Source organism: Homalodisca vitripennis, chromosome 2 (assembly GCF_021130785.1).
Source record: "Homalodisca vitripennis isolate AUS2020 chromosome 2, UT_GWSS_2.1, whole genome shotgun sequence".
NCBI lineage: Eukaryota > Metazoa > Arthropoda > Insecta > Hemiptera > Cicadellidae > Homalodisca > Homalodisca vitripennis.
In genome coordinates this window covers 2,580,735-2,599,331 of record NC_060208.1, presented here as the reverse complement: position 1 = coordinate 2,599,331, position 18,597 = coordinate 2,580,735, and the positions used below count along the sequence as shown (strand labels likewise).

General features: G+C 36.9%; 1 protein-coding gene across 1 annotated transcript in view; it reads left to right on the top strand.

The window, feature by feature from the left end:
• The window catches only part of LOC124353415 (beta-1,3-glucan-binding protein-like), a 30,447-nt gene extending 25,628 nt beyond the window's left edge, over positions 1–4,819 (top strand). The window contains exons 14-20 of the mRNA XM_046803255.1: positions 38–109; positions 162–233; positions 286–357; positions 395–625; positions 1,573–1,658; positions 1,905–1,994; positions 4,659–4,819. Coding sequence (XP_046659211.1) covers positions 38–109; positions 162–233; positions 286–357; positions 395–625; positions 1,573–1,658; positions 1,905–1,994; positions 4,659–4,757 — 722 coding nt within the window. The 3' untranslated portion in view covers positions 4,758–4,819. The remainder of the gene's footprint in view (positions 1–37; positions 110–161; positions 234–285; positions 358–394; positions 626–1,572; positions 1,659–1,904; positions 1,995–4,658) is intronic.
• Positions 4,820–18,597: the final 13,778 nt, after the last annotated feature.

The following is an 18,597-nucleotide window of genomic DNA, read 5'->3' as shown; positions in this document are numbered from 1 at the left end:
CCAAGATTATAAAATGATATTGTAAACTCTGTTGCAGAGCTGTGGCTGAAGCCTGCTAACTCCAACCTGGGAGCCAACTGGGGCCGCATGGTGCTGGGCATGGCCCGAGGTAACACAGATGTTGCCAAGATTATAAAATGATATTGTAAACTCTGTTGCAGAGCTGTGGCTGGAGCCTGCTAACTCCAACCTGGGAGCCAACTGGGGCCGCATGGTGCTGGGCATGGCCCGAGGTAACACAGATGTTGCCAAGATTATAAAATGATATTGTAAACTCTGTTGCAGAGCTGTGGCTGGAGCCTGCTAACTCCAACCTGGGAACCAACTGGGGCCGCATGGTGCTGGGCATGGCCCGAGGTAACACAGATGTTGCCAAGATTATAAAATGATATTGTAAACTCTGTTGCAGAGCTGTGGCTGGAGCCTGCTAACTCCAACCTGGGAGCCAACTGGGGCCGCATGGTGCTGGGCATGGCCCGAGGTAACACGGATGTTGCCACAACAGAGAACAACCGACTGCTGGAGGCCGGAGTGCTGATGAATTCATCGTCACAGTACTCCCAGCTTACACGGGACGTCAGGTGGGGACAGGACTTCCACACCTACAGACTTGTCTGGTCTCATGGTACGTAAATTACCATCGTATTGTGTGTCCATCTGTGTGATAATTGACAGAAACCTCGAGACTTGAAACTGTCTCCGTATGTCCGATCCCTCTCTCATTATTCTCTAGAGCCCTGTGGTACCGGTTTACTTCAGTTTTCAATTGTCTAATACAGAATGTTTTTTAGAAGTTGTATCAACAAAGCCCTGAATTGTCATATAAAAACTGTATAACAAAAATGTCTTGTAATTAAAAAAATACATCTAATGGTTAGAATTTTGTTGTCTTCCATTCTGCATGTTGACATTTCATCTGAGGGACATTGTTCCATCATCAGTAATATTTTTTAAAGCAGCATTTGTTACTTTAGTAAACTTAGTACTCGTGTACATCTCAGCTTGTTTTGCCCAGAGATGAGCTTTCTTAATCAGAATGAGTTATGATTAAAACATTGTGGATGATTTGGTAATATATAAGATGAATTTATGTGCTGAAATTTCATCAACAAACAGTTGAACCTAGAAAACTTGAGCCTGAATTATTCAGAAAAATAAGGGTTGAGTAACCGAGGGCACGTCGTACATACAGCATGTAGTCAGTGCTACTACTAGGCCTCAGCCTAGGCTACGGGCTGAGAGAAGCCATACGAGGTGTCACATATACAATATATATATGATATGTGACTCTTTGGTAGTTAAAAGGGTCAGATTGAATGTTTGAAGGGCTCAACAGCATTTCTGTTAAAATAAAAATATCTCTTGCTATAAGCTTTTATGCTGTTCAATCTTGTAGAGGTTTGACATTTGACTTACAGACAAATAATTACAATTGCTGGAAAATAGTTACCCCCTCCCCTAGTAATAAGCTTGAAAATAATTTATCTAGTGTTCTCTTATTGGTTTCTTTTTCAATTTAGTTTAATTGTTTTGACATCTTAAAGTTGATGGTTAATGTTATTTTTTTTGCAGATCGGCTTGAATTTTCCGTTGATGGACAACCACTCACCACCCTCACATCCAACAGTGGCTTGAAGTCATCTTTCTTCACTGAAGAGGTAATTTGTGTATTTAAGTTGTGTACGTCCGACACAGACATCGTATCAGTATCCAACTAGTTGGTGAATTAGAAGAGAACAAATGTCTTGTTGGAATTAAATTATGATATGCGAAAGCTAGCAATTTACATATCTCTTACTGCATGCTGATTATGTCTGTGAAATTTTTCAGTTTGTAAATTAGAATCTATCGATAAAAATAAACTTTCATGTATACATTCACAAACAAAATCCTACTTGTTTCAGTTCTACATAACACTTGGAGTCCATGTGGCTGGAGGGAGAGACTTCCCGGACTCGATGAGGAACAAACCTTGGAAAAATACTCATCCTAAGGTTTGTAGAAAAAGAATAATGGAAAACCTAAGAAAAAGTTCTAAACTCGTAAAATTTATTATTAGTAATAAAGATTTTCATTAGTATAGTTTAGAATAAAATTGTCAATATATTAATAGTAGTGTCAATAGAAGATGAATTTGCACAGAACAATTTTAAGCTGGTCCAATTATTCAAATCAGAAATTTGATTTATGTCAGTATGGTTTTATTATTTTTTCTGGTGCATTTTTTATTTATTATTTTAAAAGTTTGTTGTAATACTTTTTGTAGTTGTCTTTGTGGGTTACATATAAAAAAATAAGTACATGAAAATGTTCTTGTGGCGTCAGAAATAAGTTGCCTAAAGTTCCTTAAACTTTATTATGTTTAAAAATAAAATACTGTATTCACAAATTTAAGTTTTAGTTATAACAATAAAATTATATAAGTTTAGTGTTTCTTTTAACTAAAGGATTTTCTTTCTGCTATCTGGTCTAAAATTATTAAGAGGAAAAGGAAAGAAATTGATATTGTTTATGTACCAGACCTGTTCAGAAATTAGTCTGGTATGTTTTGTTATAATAAAAATAATCTTATTTGGAAAACATTCATTATATCTATTTGAAAGTGACATATACTATTCTAAGTAAGAGTAGATTTCTGACAAATTTTGGCATTCATCATAGATAGTGAACAAGCTTTAAAGTCACTTTAAGCTTGTCAACAGTTCTGCTGGCCATGGCCACGATGAGAGTGAAAGCTTTATAACCTCTCAGACACACTGTGCTCTTGACGACTGGCCACGGTCACAATGAGTGTGATAGCTTTATAACCTCTCAGACATACTGTGCTCTTGATGACTGGCCACGGTCACAATGAGTGTGATAGCTTTATAACCTCTCGGACACACTGTGCTCTTGACGACTGGCCACGGCCTCAATGAGTGTGATAGCTTTATAACCTCTCGGACACACTGTGCTCTTGATGACTGGCCACGGCCACAATGAGTGTGATAGCTTTATAACCTCTCGGACACACTGTGCTCTTGACGACTGGCCACGGCCACAATGAGTGTGATAGCTTTATAACCTCTTGGACACACTGTGCTCTTGATGACTGGCCACGGCCACAATGAGTGTGATAGCTTTATAACCTCTCGGACACACTGTGCTCTTGACGACTGGCCACGGCCACAATGAGTGTGATAGCTTTATAACCTCTCGGACACACTGTGCTCTTGACGACTGGCCACGGCCACAATGAGTGTGATAGCTTTATAATCTCTCGGACACACTGTGCTCTTGACGACTGGCCACGGCCACAATGAGTGTGATAGCTTTATAACCTCTCGGACACACTGTGCTCTTGACGACTGGCCACGGCCACAATGAGTGTGATAGCTTTATAACCTCTCGGACACACTCATAGAAATCCATGAAGTCAATTCCCTTCCTCCAGATTTGGTTTGGGAGGGATTTTTCCATGATCCTCCACCTGTAGACTTACTGTTTACTGGACTGTAAACTGACAGTCAAAACAAATGAGTGATATTATTTTAACAACAGCAGTCATAAGGATCTCATTATTACATCACGGATCTCTCACCCACCCTATATAAGAACATATGTTTTGACATTACATGTATTTACTTAGCACATGAATGTAAACCTTGAAGATACTTTGAATGTATGAGTATCTTTTGCCATTTAGTTTACATGTTCTATTTCACATAAATCATAAAAGTGGCTTCTTTCTGGTTGGGCTGCATACATTATTGTCTCTGCATTAGTATCATTTATGAAAGATGGGAAGTCATTTGTAAATAGGACAAAGAGAAAGGGTCCCAGGACTGAGCCCTGTGGCACTCCTCTTGATGATGGTTGAGCACTGGATCTGAAGGAGGTTTTCTTTCCATTGCCTGTATTTTTTTATTTCTACAAACTTTTTGCGCCCTTCAAGATAGCTTGCTATCCAGTCCCCTGATTTCCCTCTGATGCCCAGGGTTTCCAACTTAATCAAAATTTGATCATGTCTGAGGCAGTCAAATGCCTTGCTGTAGTCAACAAAGACGGCAGCTATGAATTTGTTGTCTTCTAGTTTATCTGTGATTAACTCAATTAGGCTTACAAGTGGACTAACTGTGGACCCTCCTTTCAGGAAGCCGTGCTGGCGTTTTGATAACAGGTCTTGTTTTTCAAGATGTTCAATCATTCTTCTTATTGCAATTTTTTCTATTTTTTTCGAAAATGAGGATACAAGATAAATTGGTCGGTAATTTTCAATTTTTGTATTACTTCCTTTCTTATGTTTGGGATAAATTTTGGATAGTTTTAGTAATGAGGAAAAGTGTCCATGTTCAAATGACTTGTTTATCACCGCTGCTAGAGGGCAGCTAGTTGCAATTAGTGTTAGTTCCTGTATTGTTTAATGTTAGCTTAAATGTAAGCTTTGTTGTGTAATCTAACAGAATGTAATGCTCCATAATTGAAGCTATCACTTTGTATTGTGTCAACTTTCTTGTATTGCAGTGTTGCATAATGCATAATTTAAGCTTTCATGTTGTGTAATCTAACAGAATGTAATGACCATGATATAAGCTATCACTTTGCATTCTGTAAACTTTCATGTACCTTAGTATGACTTCTGTGTTACGTAATGCATAATTTAAGCTTTCATTTTGCAGAGATTTGTAAATTTCTGGTTGGATAAGCAGTCGTGGAGGCCAACGTGGGACAGAGACTCAGCGTTACAAATTGAGTCTGTCAAGGTCACAGCCCTGTAACCTTTTACTCATCTTATACTCAACTGTATTTAAGAAAATAAAGTGTTTGTAATGAATTACAACTGTTTCAGCATAATTATTTTACCCACTTTAAACTTGTATCTTGATGTAGGGCTGGGTAACTGTAACGTTTTTGTACTGTATGTGTATTATTAATGATCTTTCTTTATTTTTAAATACATGCACACAAAATATTTGAGTCTAACAACTTCGTAGGTAAGGAATAGTTTACTAAATATGTATCCTCAATTAATTGTTTGTTAATTCTTACCAACACCTAACATCTTATCAGTTGTTTTGGGAATATGTACTGTAGTAAATTCACCGAGTGACCCCCTACCACTGGCATAATGTAGTGACAGGCCAGTTCTCTTGCGATCAACAGCAACTCCAACTCAACTGCTTGGGCAATTCTTAGTAAAAATTTCATCACTGATATGACCTGTGGATTGTTCGTAAGCCCCTGAAATTCTGGGAATCCGCACAATCCACACGGACATTCCCAGCTTTCTCCTCCCACTCAATCACAACCCGAGAGGCTCACCACCTTGTGTTGCCGTTCTCAACACTTATTGATGAATAAACTCAAAATACTTCTCTTTAAACAAGTAAATGCGTACACGTTTGCAGAATATATTTTTAACCACCCTCCCATAATAGGTACAATATATGAAGAAACTTGGTTGCTACACTGCGATTACAGGTTGTGTCTATTACATAGTAGTACACTCAATTAATTGTGCACCTGATGAGACCATGAGAATACCTCTTCATGTAGTTTATGCTATACGTTGCAGTCCAGGTGAGTCTGATGTTCATTCTAAGCTTCTTTGTCAATGGTTTTTTTTTGGATCTCATCAGATGACATGACTCCAGATTCCAGGAGTCAAATCTGTGACAGCGTACGATTTTCACATTGAATCAAGCCTTCCCACCTTAGCTATAATTGTAGAATGTAGAACATGCTCTACATGTGTAGTGCCTCGTGTTCAAACATGATACTACTATAGTGTAAGACGTATCATTGCAAGTTTAACCCTTTGACTTTATTATTTATTAATAATGTAAAGATATCTGAAGTAATAACTCGAATACTAGTGTCAGTGGAAGAAACTAATCTTCTATACTCATGGGAAGTTTAAACAACATAAGTGCATTAAACAGCAGTTTATTTGCCATAATTCAGGCTTGTATGATAGTCTTGTACTATAATAGTCTGTCTCGTGTTGAGCCGGTTCTAAGTCTTGAGCCCAGTTCTCCCCAGCTCATGTTGTGTATATATATATGTAAGTGTTGTTCGTTATGGCTGCAGAGAGCACCGACTGTGCTGTTTGAGAGTGCTCTGCACATCCTCTTCAGAGTGGCAAGGAACTTCTAAATTCTTACATGGTAGTGGAAACTTGTAATACAATTTTGCATTTTAAAATCATATTTGTTATTTTTTTTAAATTTTACCACTGACATGCTGGATTAAGTTGCTGTTTCGCACTGACGAGGTATAGGAGAAGAACTCTCTTACCTCCTGCTACTTCCTCATCATGGGTGGTGATAGACATGTTTCCAGGAATTTCCTGCTCTGCTGGAAAACTGGCCTCCATGATGAGCTGAATACCTAGTCTACATCTGTGATACCCTGCTATTTGTTTAATTAATTTATTTTGTTATTGTTGCCAGTTATTATAGTTTATATTTTGTTATTTTTAAGTTTAGTTTAAGTGCTATTTAGTGTTATTTCTTGGTTTTCATTCGCAGCCCGCCCTTAGCCGAAAGGATACCGGGTGGAATTGGCAGTTCTTGTTTTAAATTATGGCTGTTCCTAATTTCTTTATTCAGGTACACCTGAGACATACAACAAAAATTTTGAGGTTAATTGTAGTAATGTGTTTTTTCTTTTTTTAAATTCGTCTGGCCAATATTGTATTTTGACAGAAGATTCTTATCTAGGTTAAATTTTTTGTTACTCTGTGTTGGTGGTGATTTTCTAAAGTGAATGAATGATAAGTAAATGAATCTGAGCACGCTATCCACTGTGTTAATTCTGATTCGCCATCCTGTTCGCTACAATGGGGGCTCGCTTCCTAATTGTCTATTTTAGGTGTGTGAACGGAGATGTACGGTTTCAGTGTGGTAAGCATTAGTTTGTGAATAATGAGTTAGTTCGATTAAATTACTTTTCTTACACCACAGCTAATACCCCAATAAAGAATGAGAAAGAAAATAAAGGTTTCAGAAACCTACTTCGGTCAATAGCGTGTACTTCAGACCCTTTTAATCTACTTCCGGTCTAAGACATCTCCAGTGTATAAGTTTAGTTTGCCTTATTGTCCTGATAAAGAATACAATTATATATAGCCGTATCTGTCACAATGCGTTTAAATAACTAAACTAACATATGATCGGAAGACAAAATATCTGTCAAATGACCTTTATTTACATTAATTAAATTTGTACAAATGGGAATAACCGAATTTAATTTCAATAAACATTGAATCACAAAAATTACAAATACAGAATAATTGAATCGTAAAAAGTAAGGGCTCTGTGGTGTAATGGTAGCACATTCACCAGTGGTGTAATGGTAGCACCAGGAAAGTGAGAGATCCGGGTTCGAGTCCTGGCGGAGCAAGTACTTTTTGTGATTTAATGTTTATTGAAATTAAATTCGGCTATTGCCATTTATACAAATATATATATATATATATATATATATATATATATATATATATATACGAGGTGTGTTAGAAAAATAATGAGACTGATTTCATACTAACCAAAGTTTTTATAATTTTCAAACAACAATGTTATCCCCTTCAAAGTAGTTTCCTTGGGCAGCTATACATCGGCGGAGTCGTCGTTCCCACTCTTGGTAGCAGCGCTGGAAGTCTTCAATTGGTATGGCTTTTAACTGGTCGGTCACAGTCTTTTGAATGTTCTCCAGAGTTCCAAAATGACGTCCTTTTAGGACATGTTTCAATTTCGTGAAGAGGAAAAAGTCACAAGGACTTAAATCAGGTGAATAGGGGGGTTGAGGAACAACAGTAATGCGTTTTGAGTTCAAAAATTCACAGATGGAAATGGCCGTGTGACATGGAGCATTGTCATGATGAAGCATCCACTTGTCTGCAATTTCCGGTCTCACACGGATCGGATCACTCTTTTCCTCAAATTTTCAAGGACACTTTTATAAAACACTTGGTTGACAGTTTGTCCTGGTGGAACAAATTCTTTGTGTACGATACCTTTCCTGTCAAAAAAACAAATTAGCATGGTCTTGATCTTTGATTTGCTCATTCGACATTTCTTCGGCCGAGGAGATGACGAAGTGTGCCATTCTTTACTTTGCCGCTTTGTTTCAGGATCGTACTCAAATATCCAGGATTCATCACCAGTGATCACACAATTGAAGAATTCTTGGTCATTAGCAATCCTCTCAAGAAGATCAACGCACACATTTTTTTCGATTGTCCTTCTGTTCAGTTGTGAGATTTTTTCGGCACCAATTTGGCACAAACCTTTCGCATGTTCAAATCATCTGTCACAATTTGATGCACGGTGAAAGTGTTTAAATTTAGCTGTTCACTGATCATCTTTATTGTTAAACGACGGTCTGATCTCACAAGCGCCCTCACACGATCCATGTTTTCGTCCGTTCTTGAAGTCAAAGGTCTCCCTGAGCGAGGTTCATCTTCAACGTGTTCTCGGCCTTCCAAAAATGATTTGTGCCAGCGGAAAACTTGTGCTCTCGATAAGCACTGTTTCCCATAGACCTGTTTCAACTTTTCAAAAGTCACACTCGCGGATTCACCAAGTTTAGCACAAAACTTTATTGCACAACGTTGCTCTAAATTTCGATGCTCCATTTCTGTGACGCACAATTAAAACACAACTTTACTAATGGCGCTGTCAAAACTAATGTGTTAACTGTACGGAGTTGTAACTCGGACTGAGGAAGTGGAAGGGATAAATAAACAGGTTTAGCGTCAGCCGGTAGACACAACGTTGCCAGATCTCCCGCAGTGTTACCAATCTCATTACTTTTCTAACACACCTCGTATATGATGTGTGTTTTCTTTACATGTATGTATATACAGGGTGTTTGAAAAGTATGGGTACGGCTTAATATTTTAAAAACCATAGGTGATAACATCTATAAACTTTGCACAGTGTCATATGGCTATGTAAACTATTTTTCCTTGCTATTACCATGACATGCCAACCATGGGGGGACGGCCCACAGAGGAAAACATGGAAATCTTAAATTGAAGCATGGGTCGAGTGATACCTCATTTGAAAGAGCTCACTTAGTAGAGTTGAATGCCGCAAACCGCATCTCAAAAGGTTTATCCAATCAGAAATGGCGGCTTGTTTTAGGTACACATTGTGAAGTACATTATGCGCTGCCATTTCTGACTGGATCGTCGTATTCTGATGCGGTAGGCGGCGTTTCACTCTACTAACCAATGTGTTTTCACTGACTTTTTTTAATTAGCAAATTATGTCATAAATTTATAACACAATAAATAAAACTAAAAAACATTGGTATTTATTGTGTTTTGAGATGCGGTTTGCGGCATTCAACTCTACTAAGTGAGCTCTTTCAAATGAGGTATCACTCGACCCATGCTTCAATTTAAGATTTCCATGTTTTCCTCTGTGGGCCGTCCCCCCCATGGTTGGCATGTCATGGTAATAGCAAGGAAAAATAGTTTACATAGCCATATGACACTGTGCAAAGTTTATAGATGATATCTCCTATGGTTTTTAAAATATTAAGCCGTACCCATACTTTTCAAACACCCTGTATATATATATATATATATATATACATGTAAAGAAAATATATACATGTGTTGGTTTTCAAGTCCTACTTCTGTCAAAAAACGTCTACTACCGACCCTTGTAATTTCTTTCCTGTCTAAGATACTTCAAGTGCCGTAGTTTGGGTTGTCTTTTTATTATGATGAAGAAAATATAATATATACTTACGTAAGACTGAAAAGTTGTCGCTGTCAAATGTGTCTATTCCAGCCATTTTAATTCACTTATTGTCTAATTTATTTATGCTTCAACAGTTGAGTTTGCATCCAAGAAGTTATATATATATATATATACACATGTAGGTTTCAGAAACTAATTTACATGAAAAGCATCTATTCCTGATCTACGATATTTTTGTAATATATTTGGTTTTGATGTTTTACCTCAATCCATAAAATATATGCATACGTACACTTAAAAAGACTACGTACTTTGGTGGCTTGTGTTCTTCCAGTAAAAGGAATAAAATGGAAAATTCTTGCAACTATGTTCATTCCAAATTTTTAAATAAGCTGTGTTTTACTTTTCCTGAATAAGCTTGCATATTTACGACTCAAATATACGTATTAGTTGGTCTATTGTTGTAAATGTTCTTATATCTTCCAAACTAGCCATATTAAAGTTTTGGTAAACTAAAATATATTATTAATATTGATAAACAATAACAAAAATATCAAGATTAAATTGATTTCAACTTATAATTTTTCTATGTATGAAGCCTTGGGCTATGAAACAATGGGCGGCTTATAGCCGCTAGCCCCTGAGCGGTAAAGCTCGAAATACGCCTCTAGGCTGCGCTTATCTGTACCTTGACCATGAGAGGGGCGGCTTATAGCCGCTAGACCCTGAGCGGTAAAGCTCGAAATACGCCTCTAGGCTGCGCTTATCTGTACCTTGACCATGAGAGGGGCGGCTTATAGCCGCTAGACCCTGAGCGGTAAAGCTCGAAATACGACTCTAGGCTGCGCTTATCTGTACCTTGACCATGAGAGGGGCGGCTTATAGCCGCTAGACCCTGAACGGTAAAGCTCGAAATACGCCTCTAGGCTGCGCTTATCTGTACCTTGACCATGAGAGGGGCGGCTTATAGCCGCTAGACCCTGAGCGGTAAAGCTCGAAATACGCCTCTAGGCTGCGCTTATCTGTACCTTGACCATGAGAGGAGCGGCTTATAGCCGCTAGACCCTGAGTGGTAAAGCTGGAAATACGCCTCTAGGCTGCGCTTATCTGTACCTAGACCATGAGAGGGGCGGCTTATAGCCGCTAGACCCTGAACGGTAAAGCTCGAAATACGCCTCTAGGCTGCGCTTATCTGTACCTTGACCATGAGAGGGGCGGCTTATAGCCGCTAGACCCTGAACGGCAAAGCTCGAAATACGCCTATAGGCTGCGCTTATCTGCACCTTGACCATGAGAGGGGCGGCTTATAGCCGCTAGACCCTGAACGGTAAAGCTCGAAATACGCCTCTAGACTGCGCTCATCTGTAACTTGACCATGAGAGGGGCGGCTTATAGCCGCTAGACCCTGAACGGTAAAGCTTGAAATACGCCTCTAGGCTGCGCTTATCTGTAACTTGACCATGAGAGGGGCGGCTTATAGCCGCTAGACCCTGAGTAGTAAAGCTTGAAATACGCCTCTAGGCTGCGCTCATCTGTAACTTGACCATGAGAGGGGCGGCAAGGAGCTAAATACACTCATCACAGCCGATGAGGTTACTCCCCGGAGTGACGTGTTTGTTTACATGGCTGATACTTGATGCCCTTGCATATTAGTAGAAAATATCTGTGTTTTTGCTCACTCCCAGCACAGATCTACACAATCATCAGATTCATTCTTCCAAATACAAAAATTGATCATCGTCCCACAAAATTAATCCTGTTGAATGCTAAAAGGTGCATTCAAAGGAGGTCTGAAATGTATACATTCCCGGGTCGAGTCAGGAGTTTGTTTGTAGAAAAAAATATTTAGATTTTGTATTAATTTTCGGAGTTGCTGCTTCAAAATGATGACCGAGAACTTAAAAGGTGTTCCATTAAGACCGTTCGCCGTGAAAACATATGGGATATTCTGAGTTAATCATCGACGAGCTATCCGGAACTTTGGTGCTAAGTTGACTTTCGACACCAGCTATGGGTCAGAGGAGCCACAGTCACCCCACACCTTGTGTACTACACTAGTCACTATACGATCCAACTGAGTTGTGCGGTGGAAGAGAACATTGCAGCTATATTGACTGCAACATACAGTAGTGTATGACAATAGCCTTGTGAGTTGTTCAGCGTAGCCGGTACGTTCTTAGTCATGTACGAAGTCCGAACTCAAGGTTTGCGTTCAAACATGTACCTATGTAAGGATCGTAGAGCACCACAACTTTAGATTGTGGATGAAAGTTACGATCCAACTGAGTTGTGCGTTGGAAGAGAACATTGCAGCTATATTGACTGCAACATACAGTAGTGTATGACAATAGCCTTGTGAGTTGTTCAGCGTAGCCGGTTCTTAGTCATGTACGAAGTCCGAACTCAAGGTTTGCGTTCAAACATGTACCTATGTAAGGATCGTAGAGCACCACAACTTTAGATTGTGGATGAAAGTTACGATCCAACTGAGTTGTGCGTTGGAAGAGAACATTGCAGCTATATTGACAGCAACATACAGTAGTCAATGTTTCCTCTCAGAAAGGATTTTAGTGACACTGGTACAGTATGGTACAGTACTGGTCCTGAACGGCTTCAACTCTCTCTGAATTCTTCTTACAATTCAACACTGTACTTTCTAAAATACATTTGAAAGATAAACTACTTACTAGGTGTTAGTGTTGGTAATTAACCCTTTTAACCCCAGCCATTTTTCCATGGACTTGCCAGAAAGCCCATGGCGATAAGGGGCCGTAGTGCAGAATTGAGGGAAAATTCATCTAGTTTTCTTATTTTTGAAGATAATTTTTAGGTTTTTGTTTTAAATTGTTCACAAATAAGTGTACTATTAGATGTAATAGTTAAAAAGTACTTTTACAGAATGATTTGTTTTTTTTAGCGTATTTATACATAAAATTTTTTTAATTTTTTTTATTTTTTATAGTTTGGACATACATAAACGGTAGAAAAAAAATTGTAGCCCCTGAAAATTGAAGCAATTTTGTTGTACACATATTTCTTACTACACACACAAAATTTTAAGAACTTTCCTTGATAAATGCAGGAGATATAATCCAATTAATTGTATTGCTGCATAAGCACTTCTTTATATATTTCCACATACACGTCAGTAGAAGTATACAGATATGTTTACTTGTTTTTGCACTTTTGAAATAATAACAATTGTAAAATAACACAAACTAATTGTAATGGTTTGTAAGACTAAAACTTGTTTAATTTTTCAAAAAAGTAAAAGAAATACTAATATTTACAATATATACATTTTATGGTACTTTGGGAATGGGGTCAGATTCCGTTATATGCCCCCAACGCTTAAACCTTTTTCAATGAACTTAGAACGTTATAAAACGATGTAGTTGAGTAACAGAACTAACATTCCATTAATCAACAAGCATTTCCAGGTATTGTGATCGGTATTTTTGTCGCTGTTATCTTATCTTTCTCGAGAATCCCGATTACGGCAGGCCGCGCGGCGGGACTCTGCAATCACTTATCTACTAGACCGCTCGACTTTGACCTCTGTCTGAGGATGGGGAGGGGTTTGCGATAAGACAATTCCTGTTTTATATTGACGAAATATTGTTCTACGCTAATCTAGTAATCAGTAGAAGCAAAATGTCAAATAACTATTCATGTATGCGTGTGGTCGGTATAATCCCAAAGTACCAGCGTTTATCAAAGTGTTTTCACTCACTGGTAACTTTTCTCTACAACGTTTACTCATGTTTTTTTACTAATAATACAATAAATCACACGAAAAACAACCGCTTTCAATTACGCAAACTAATTGAGGTTATAAGTCAGCATACAACAACAATGCAACTGAAGTCGTCTGACAACTGACATCGACAAATAAACTACGCTCAATGACGACGAAATACGATGCCAATTGGAAGGTTTATTGTTTTTGCATGTAGCCCGTTTCTTCACCGACCACTATACCGAAACTGATGGCATTTGGACATATTATTAGCCAGCTACATTAAATTCTCGAGACGTCCGGTATATCGGACGTTGGGCATTTTAGCTAGACCACCTCTGTCCGATATACCGGACGCCGGGGCTAAAAGGAGTATCAATTGTGTTAACAAGTACTGTAGTGATGCAATCGACTCACTCGAACCTTAAATCACGTGACTAGTAGTTCTTATTCTTCGCCGACCGCGGCTCAAGTATCAGCTGATCAAGTATTCAACTCAGTCAACTCAGTCGAGCGCGCGTTGCCGTCTGCTACGGATTGTGGTTGTGAGTGGTTCGGTGTCCTCTGGTAATGTGCTAGTGCCCCACGTTCACGTTATTTTGGGATTTCTAAGGAATGTAAGTTGTATCTAACGTCTTTTATTTTTATCTTAATTTTGGTTTTTTTCAGTTTGGCTAGTTAATTGTTTATTCAAGTATAAGATTTGTTGAAGCCACAAGAATGATCTTTTAGATATAATAATTCTTGCATTGTATGGGCTGTTTCGAAATTGTTTAGTAGATCTACAGAAAATAATAGTTAAGAGATGTTTACATCATCTCAGAGATATACAGTTGTATTGAAATACATTTCTGTCCGTATGTTTGAAAGAATAATTAAGAAATAAATACAATACGTTCAGTGATACAATACAATCAATATCACTGCATTTAGAGATCTGCAATCTGATTACTTCTTCAGGTAAATTGGTTATGCGATTATATTTATGAGGATTTTAAACATTGGCGAAATTATTGCAGTACAAAGAAATTACACAAATGTCTAATTATTTTAAATTTAAAATACGAGGCCTTTCAACATCAAAGACGCGATAGTCCATGGAAGTTCAATCAATATGAAACAGAATAAGTAGTCTTACAAGTTAAAAACGTTTATCATTATCTGAATGAAAGAAAAACGATTTATATATGTAAATGTATTATAAACATACATATATAATTTAGGTTGAACAAGATTTTAGTTCTTTGGTACAGAAAAGGTACAGTTACAATTGTTCTAAAACTGTAGGGAAATATTTTATATTCTTGTATTTTCCATGTAATTGTGTTTCACTAGCGTAGAGTTCTCTTGGTTTATAAACTGATTTTAACAATTTGAAGCTTTAAAGATGTAATTAAATTCTAATGCATGTTTGACAGTGACTGTATTTTAGTTTTTCTGTATTTAAAATATCTGTTATTTACCTTAATACTCTAATTGTTCTATTTGTTTGGGCAAAGTTATTTTGACACACAATTTTCACAGTTCATTTTTAAATTCCCACTTTATTTTTGTTCAAAAACTGATCTTTTAGATTTTAAAACAAAACTATTTATCTTATTCATTGTAGAACAGGTTTTGTGTTAACTGCAATAGTTTTAGCCGATTAGAAGAGCTTCGACAAAATTGTTTACTTTGAATTTAGGAGTTTACAAGATGACACGCTACTACTACAAAGCTTACAGATTTGTTATAGGTTTAGTTTACATAAAACAATATTATTTTATAATAGTACAGCTTAGCTACTAACCTACAGTTGTCCGTCCTTGGAGGCCGATAGTTAGTTAACGAACGAAGCTCCGCTCTGAAGGCACGGTTTCGGTGCGAGTGAACGCATAGTGACTACATTAACACCCCAAACCACAGCTTGGGTGCGAGTGAACGCTTACACAAACAATAGTGACTAGGCATCACAACTGTTAACCAAACACCGAAGTTATACAGTTCAATAAGAAAATGTTTTTATTTATGTTATATTAAACGTGAACTTGCCACGCAAGTAATTCGTACATGCTTACATGATATTTCAACACTTGGTATCTCATTTTATCAATAATTCTTATAAGAAAAGAGAAGTACGTCTTATTTTTCATTTAATAACGAAATAAAATAATAATGCCGAGAGAAAATCGAAAACACATTAACTTCGATTAATAGAACATTTTCAATGCGGGACCGTACGGTTCATGTTGGCTTTCGTATTTGGCATTAACATCCACTTTTAATACATTCATCTTTGTAGAAACGAAGCTCCTTACCGACCGCAGTATAATGTTGTGTTTTCATTTAATATAATTGTCATAATTAATTTGTAATATTCTTTATTTGTTCCTAGCAATACTTACAGTATACGTGAACGGACAAAATAAGGTATCGTATATGTTTACAGCACCTCGTATAGGCCTATGTTTACAGCACCTCGTATATGTTTACAGCACCAAAGACGTTTGACTCCCAAAGTAGAGCTTGACATGATGTTTTAAGTTTTCAGACTGATACATAAATCATATAGTAACCCGAAATTTACGTAGGTATAAACAATTACGTTAATTAACATAACTGTAGTATCACTATGGGGTGATATAATATTTACACAATCTTATTTCAGTTAAATTTATTAATTTGAAATTAATCGCCAAAATCTATTAACGAAGTTACAAATGTTGACTTACATTGTTTCAGTTTTAAGTTGTTCACTCAATTTAAATCCGCTGTAATTTCCTTTAAAATGTTTGCACAAAAACATACTAAACATGTACGAGATTTTATTTTGTTTATTGAATAAAACATGAACGTAACACAAGAAATTAAATAGTCACAAAGTATTTAACCCGCTGACTTAAAATTAATGACCCATTCGAAATGGTCTCTCTCTCTCTCTCTCTCTCTCTCTCTCTCTCTCTCTCTCTCTCTCTCTCTCTCTCTCTCTCTCTCTCCGGCGAAAGTTTTATAAATAATTGCTGCTATATACGTAAGCAAGGTTTAATTCAATCATCTCAAGGTAGTTTATTACAAGACTTTTATACCAGTTAAAAGTGGGTCTAATGATGTTTCCATTGAAAACGAAAGGCCTCACACAAATGATTTGAATTATTATTGGAGTGTGTGTTCTTACAAATGTAGGAACAGACAACTCGATACAACAGTGTATTTTAATATTATGCTGTTTTCTATTTTGAAATACAAAAAAATTAATATTCAAACGGAAAAAACTAGGTAAATACCTTGTGTAATCTATGTTATAATGTTAAAATCAACTTCCTTATATTCTTTATTTGTAACCCGTAAAACGATATTTTTCAGAATAACAAATAGTGAAACTGTTTCTTAATGTATAAGCAGTTTTATGAAATTACTAGCAGTTACCTGTGGATTCACTTTCTATTTATAGCCGAATAACAGGCATAGGGATCTATATCTGAATAGTTTACAGAGCAGTGCTTTTGGTCCCGGTAGTCAGAGAGTGAAACAGTTTTTATTCATACCAACTAATTAAATTGAATTTCCCTGAAACAGGCATAGGGATCCATATCTGAATCGTTTAGAGAGCAGTGCTTTTGGACCCGGTAGTCAGAGAGTGAAACAGTTTTTATTCATACCAACTAATTAAATTGAATTTCCCTGCAACTTTCCATGTATTTGATTGAATATCTCCAACGATTGCAATAACACTTTAACTGTTTAGACCAATGTGGAGGAACCCTGAAGTCCGTAACTTTCCTAGCGAAAGCACTTATGATGTAGTACGATGGAGTCCTATGATATTTTTGAAACGAAATTAGGCATATCACGTATATCAGGTTCATATTTTTCTATGTTGATGATTAAGAGCGTCAGTGGTCATGGGTTAACCGAAATTTCTATTGGCTTATTTCGTGTTTCACGCTTTTTGGAGTACTTCTGGTCCTAATTAAGTATGTTTCCGTCGCCAAATTTGAGTTTACCCCGATAAACAATATAAAAATAAGGTGTATATCTACTTTTGCATTGAGGTTAAATTCGAAAATGAATTATTGAAAAATCAGTTACCTTATCTATAGTTCGTGTTTCAAAACTCATCTTCAGAACATCAATCAACAAGTTAGGTAACCAATACTGTAATAATATTATACCCGTCAGCTATTACGTATGTGTTGACAAATAATGAAATTGTCAAATGAGGAATAGAGATTCATTCAGAATTATTGTTCAGAATAACACAGGCTAATAGGCTTAAATTCCTATAAAAAAATTAGATAATACTATTTGTGGTTACTATTTGCATCACACTACAAGAGTTGGTATTATGTATTCATGCACGTACAGGGGAACTGCATGGCAAGTTGTGTTTTGTCACTCTAAAATACTGCCTATCTTTACAGCAAATACATTTCCTTTGATTACTTTTAAGAGCATTGTGGCATTTCCGAATAAAATAGATACCCATATTTTATTATTGTATCCTAGCAATAAAGTCTGCATGCTCGATTTAAACTAAATTCGCGCACTAGGTTTTGTGCGATTGGGTATCAAACACAGGACAGGATTGTCGATAGTTTATTTATCTAGTATTTCCTCTTTTAAACATAATAATTAACTACCCTTTTTATTTTATTTTTATCTTGGGTGGTTCATACTACCCGTACTAGAAGTCTAGGATGTTTTCCCAGGAGTACTCTTAAAACTAAAAATAGCATGACTATTTTAAATAATTTGTTAGTTTTTTGATGTTTTATCAACGTTTGCTTTACAATTATAAAAGCTGAATTGATACAGTCCAGACAAATGAAGGATACGCCCATGAGAATTATTCGAATAGTTTCCAATACATTTTTAGCATTATAGTGCAATATTTTGATAACTTGTTTGACTCGAATAGTAAAACCGTAACACTAAAAACATAACCTAGTCTCTGTCTCTAGCTGCCTGTTACGTGTGACAGCTGATAAGTCAGTATAGAAGCGCGTGACGTGCCGCTCTGTGTCAAGGTCACGCCCTCGCAATGATAACAGTGTCACGAGAGAACGTCAGGTTACGTGCGGACCACTGTGTGTCACACTCACGATCACGAGGATACAGAATCACCTGTGACGTAAATTCCGAACAGTGTTGCTGGTGGAAAGTTTTGTATTTCTCTTACCGATT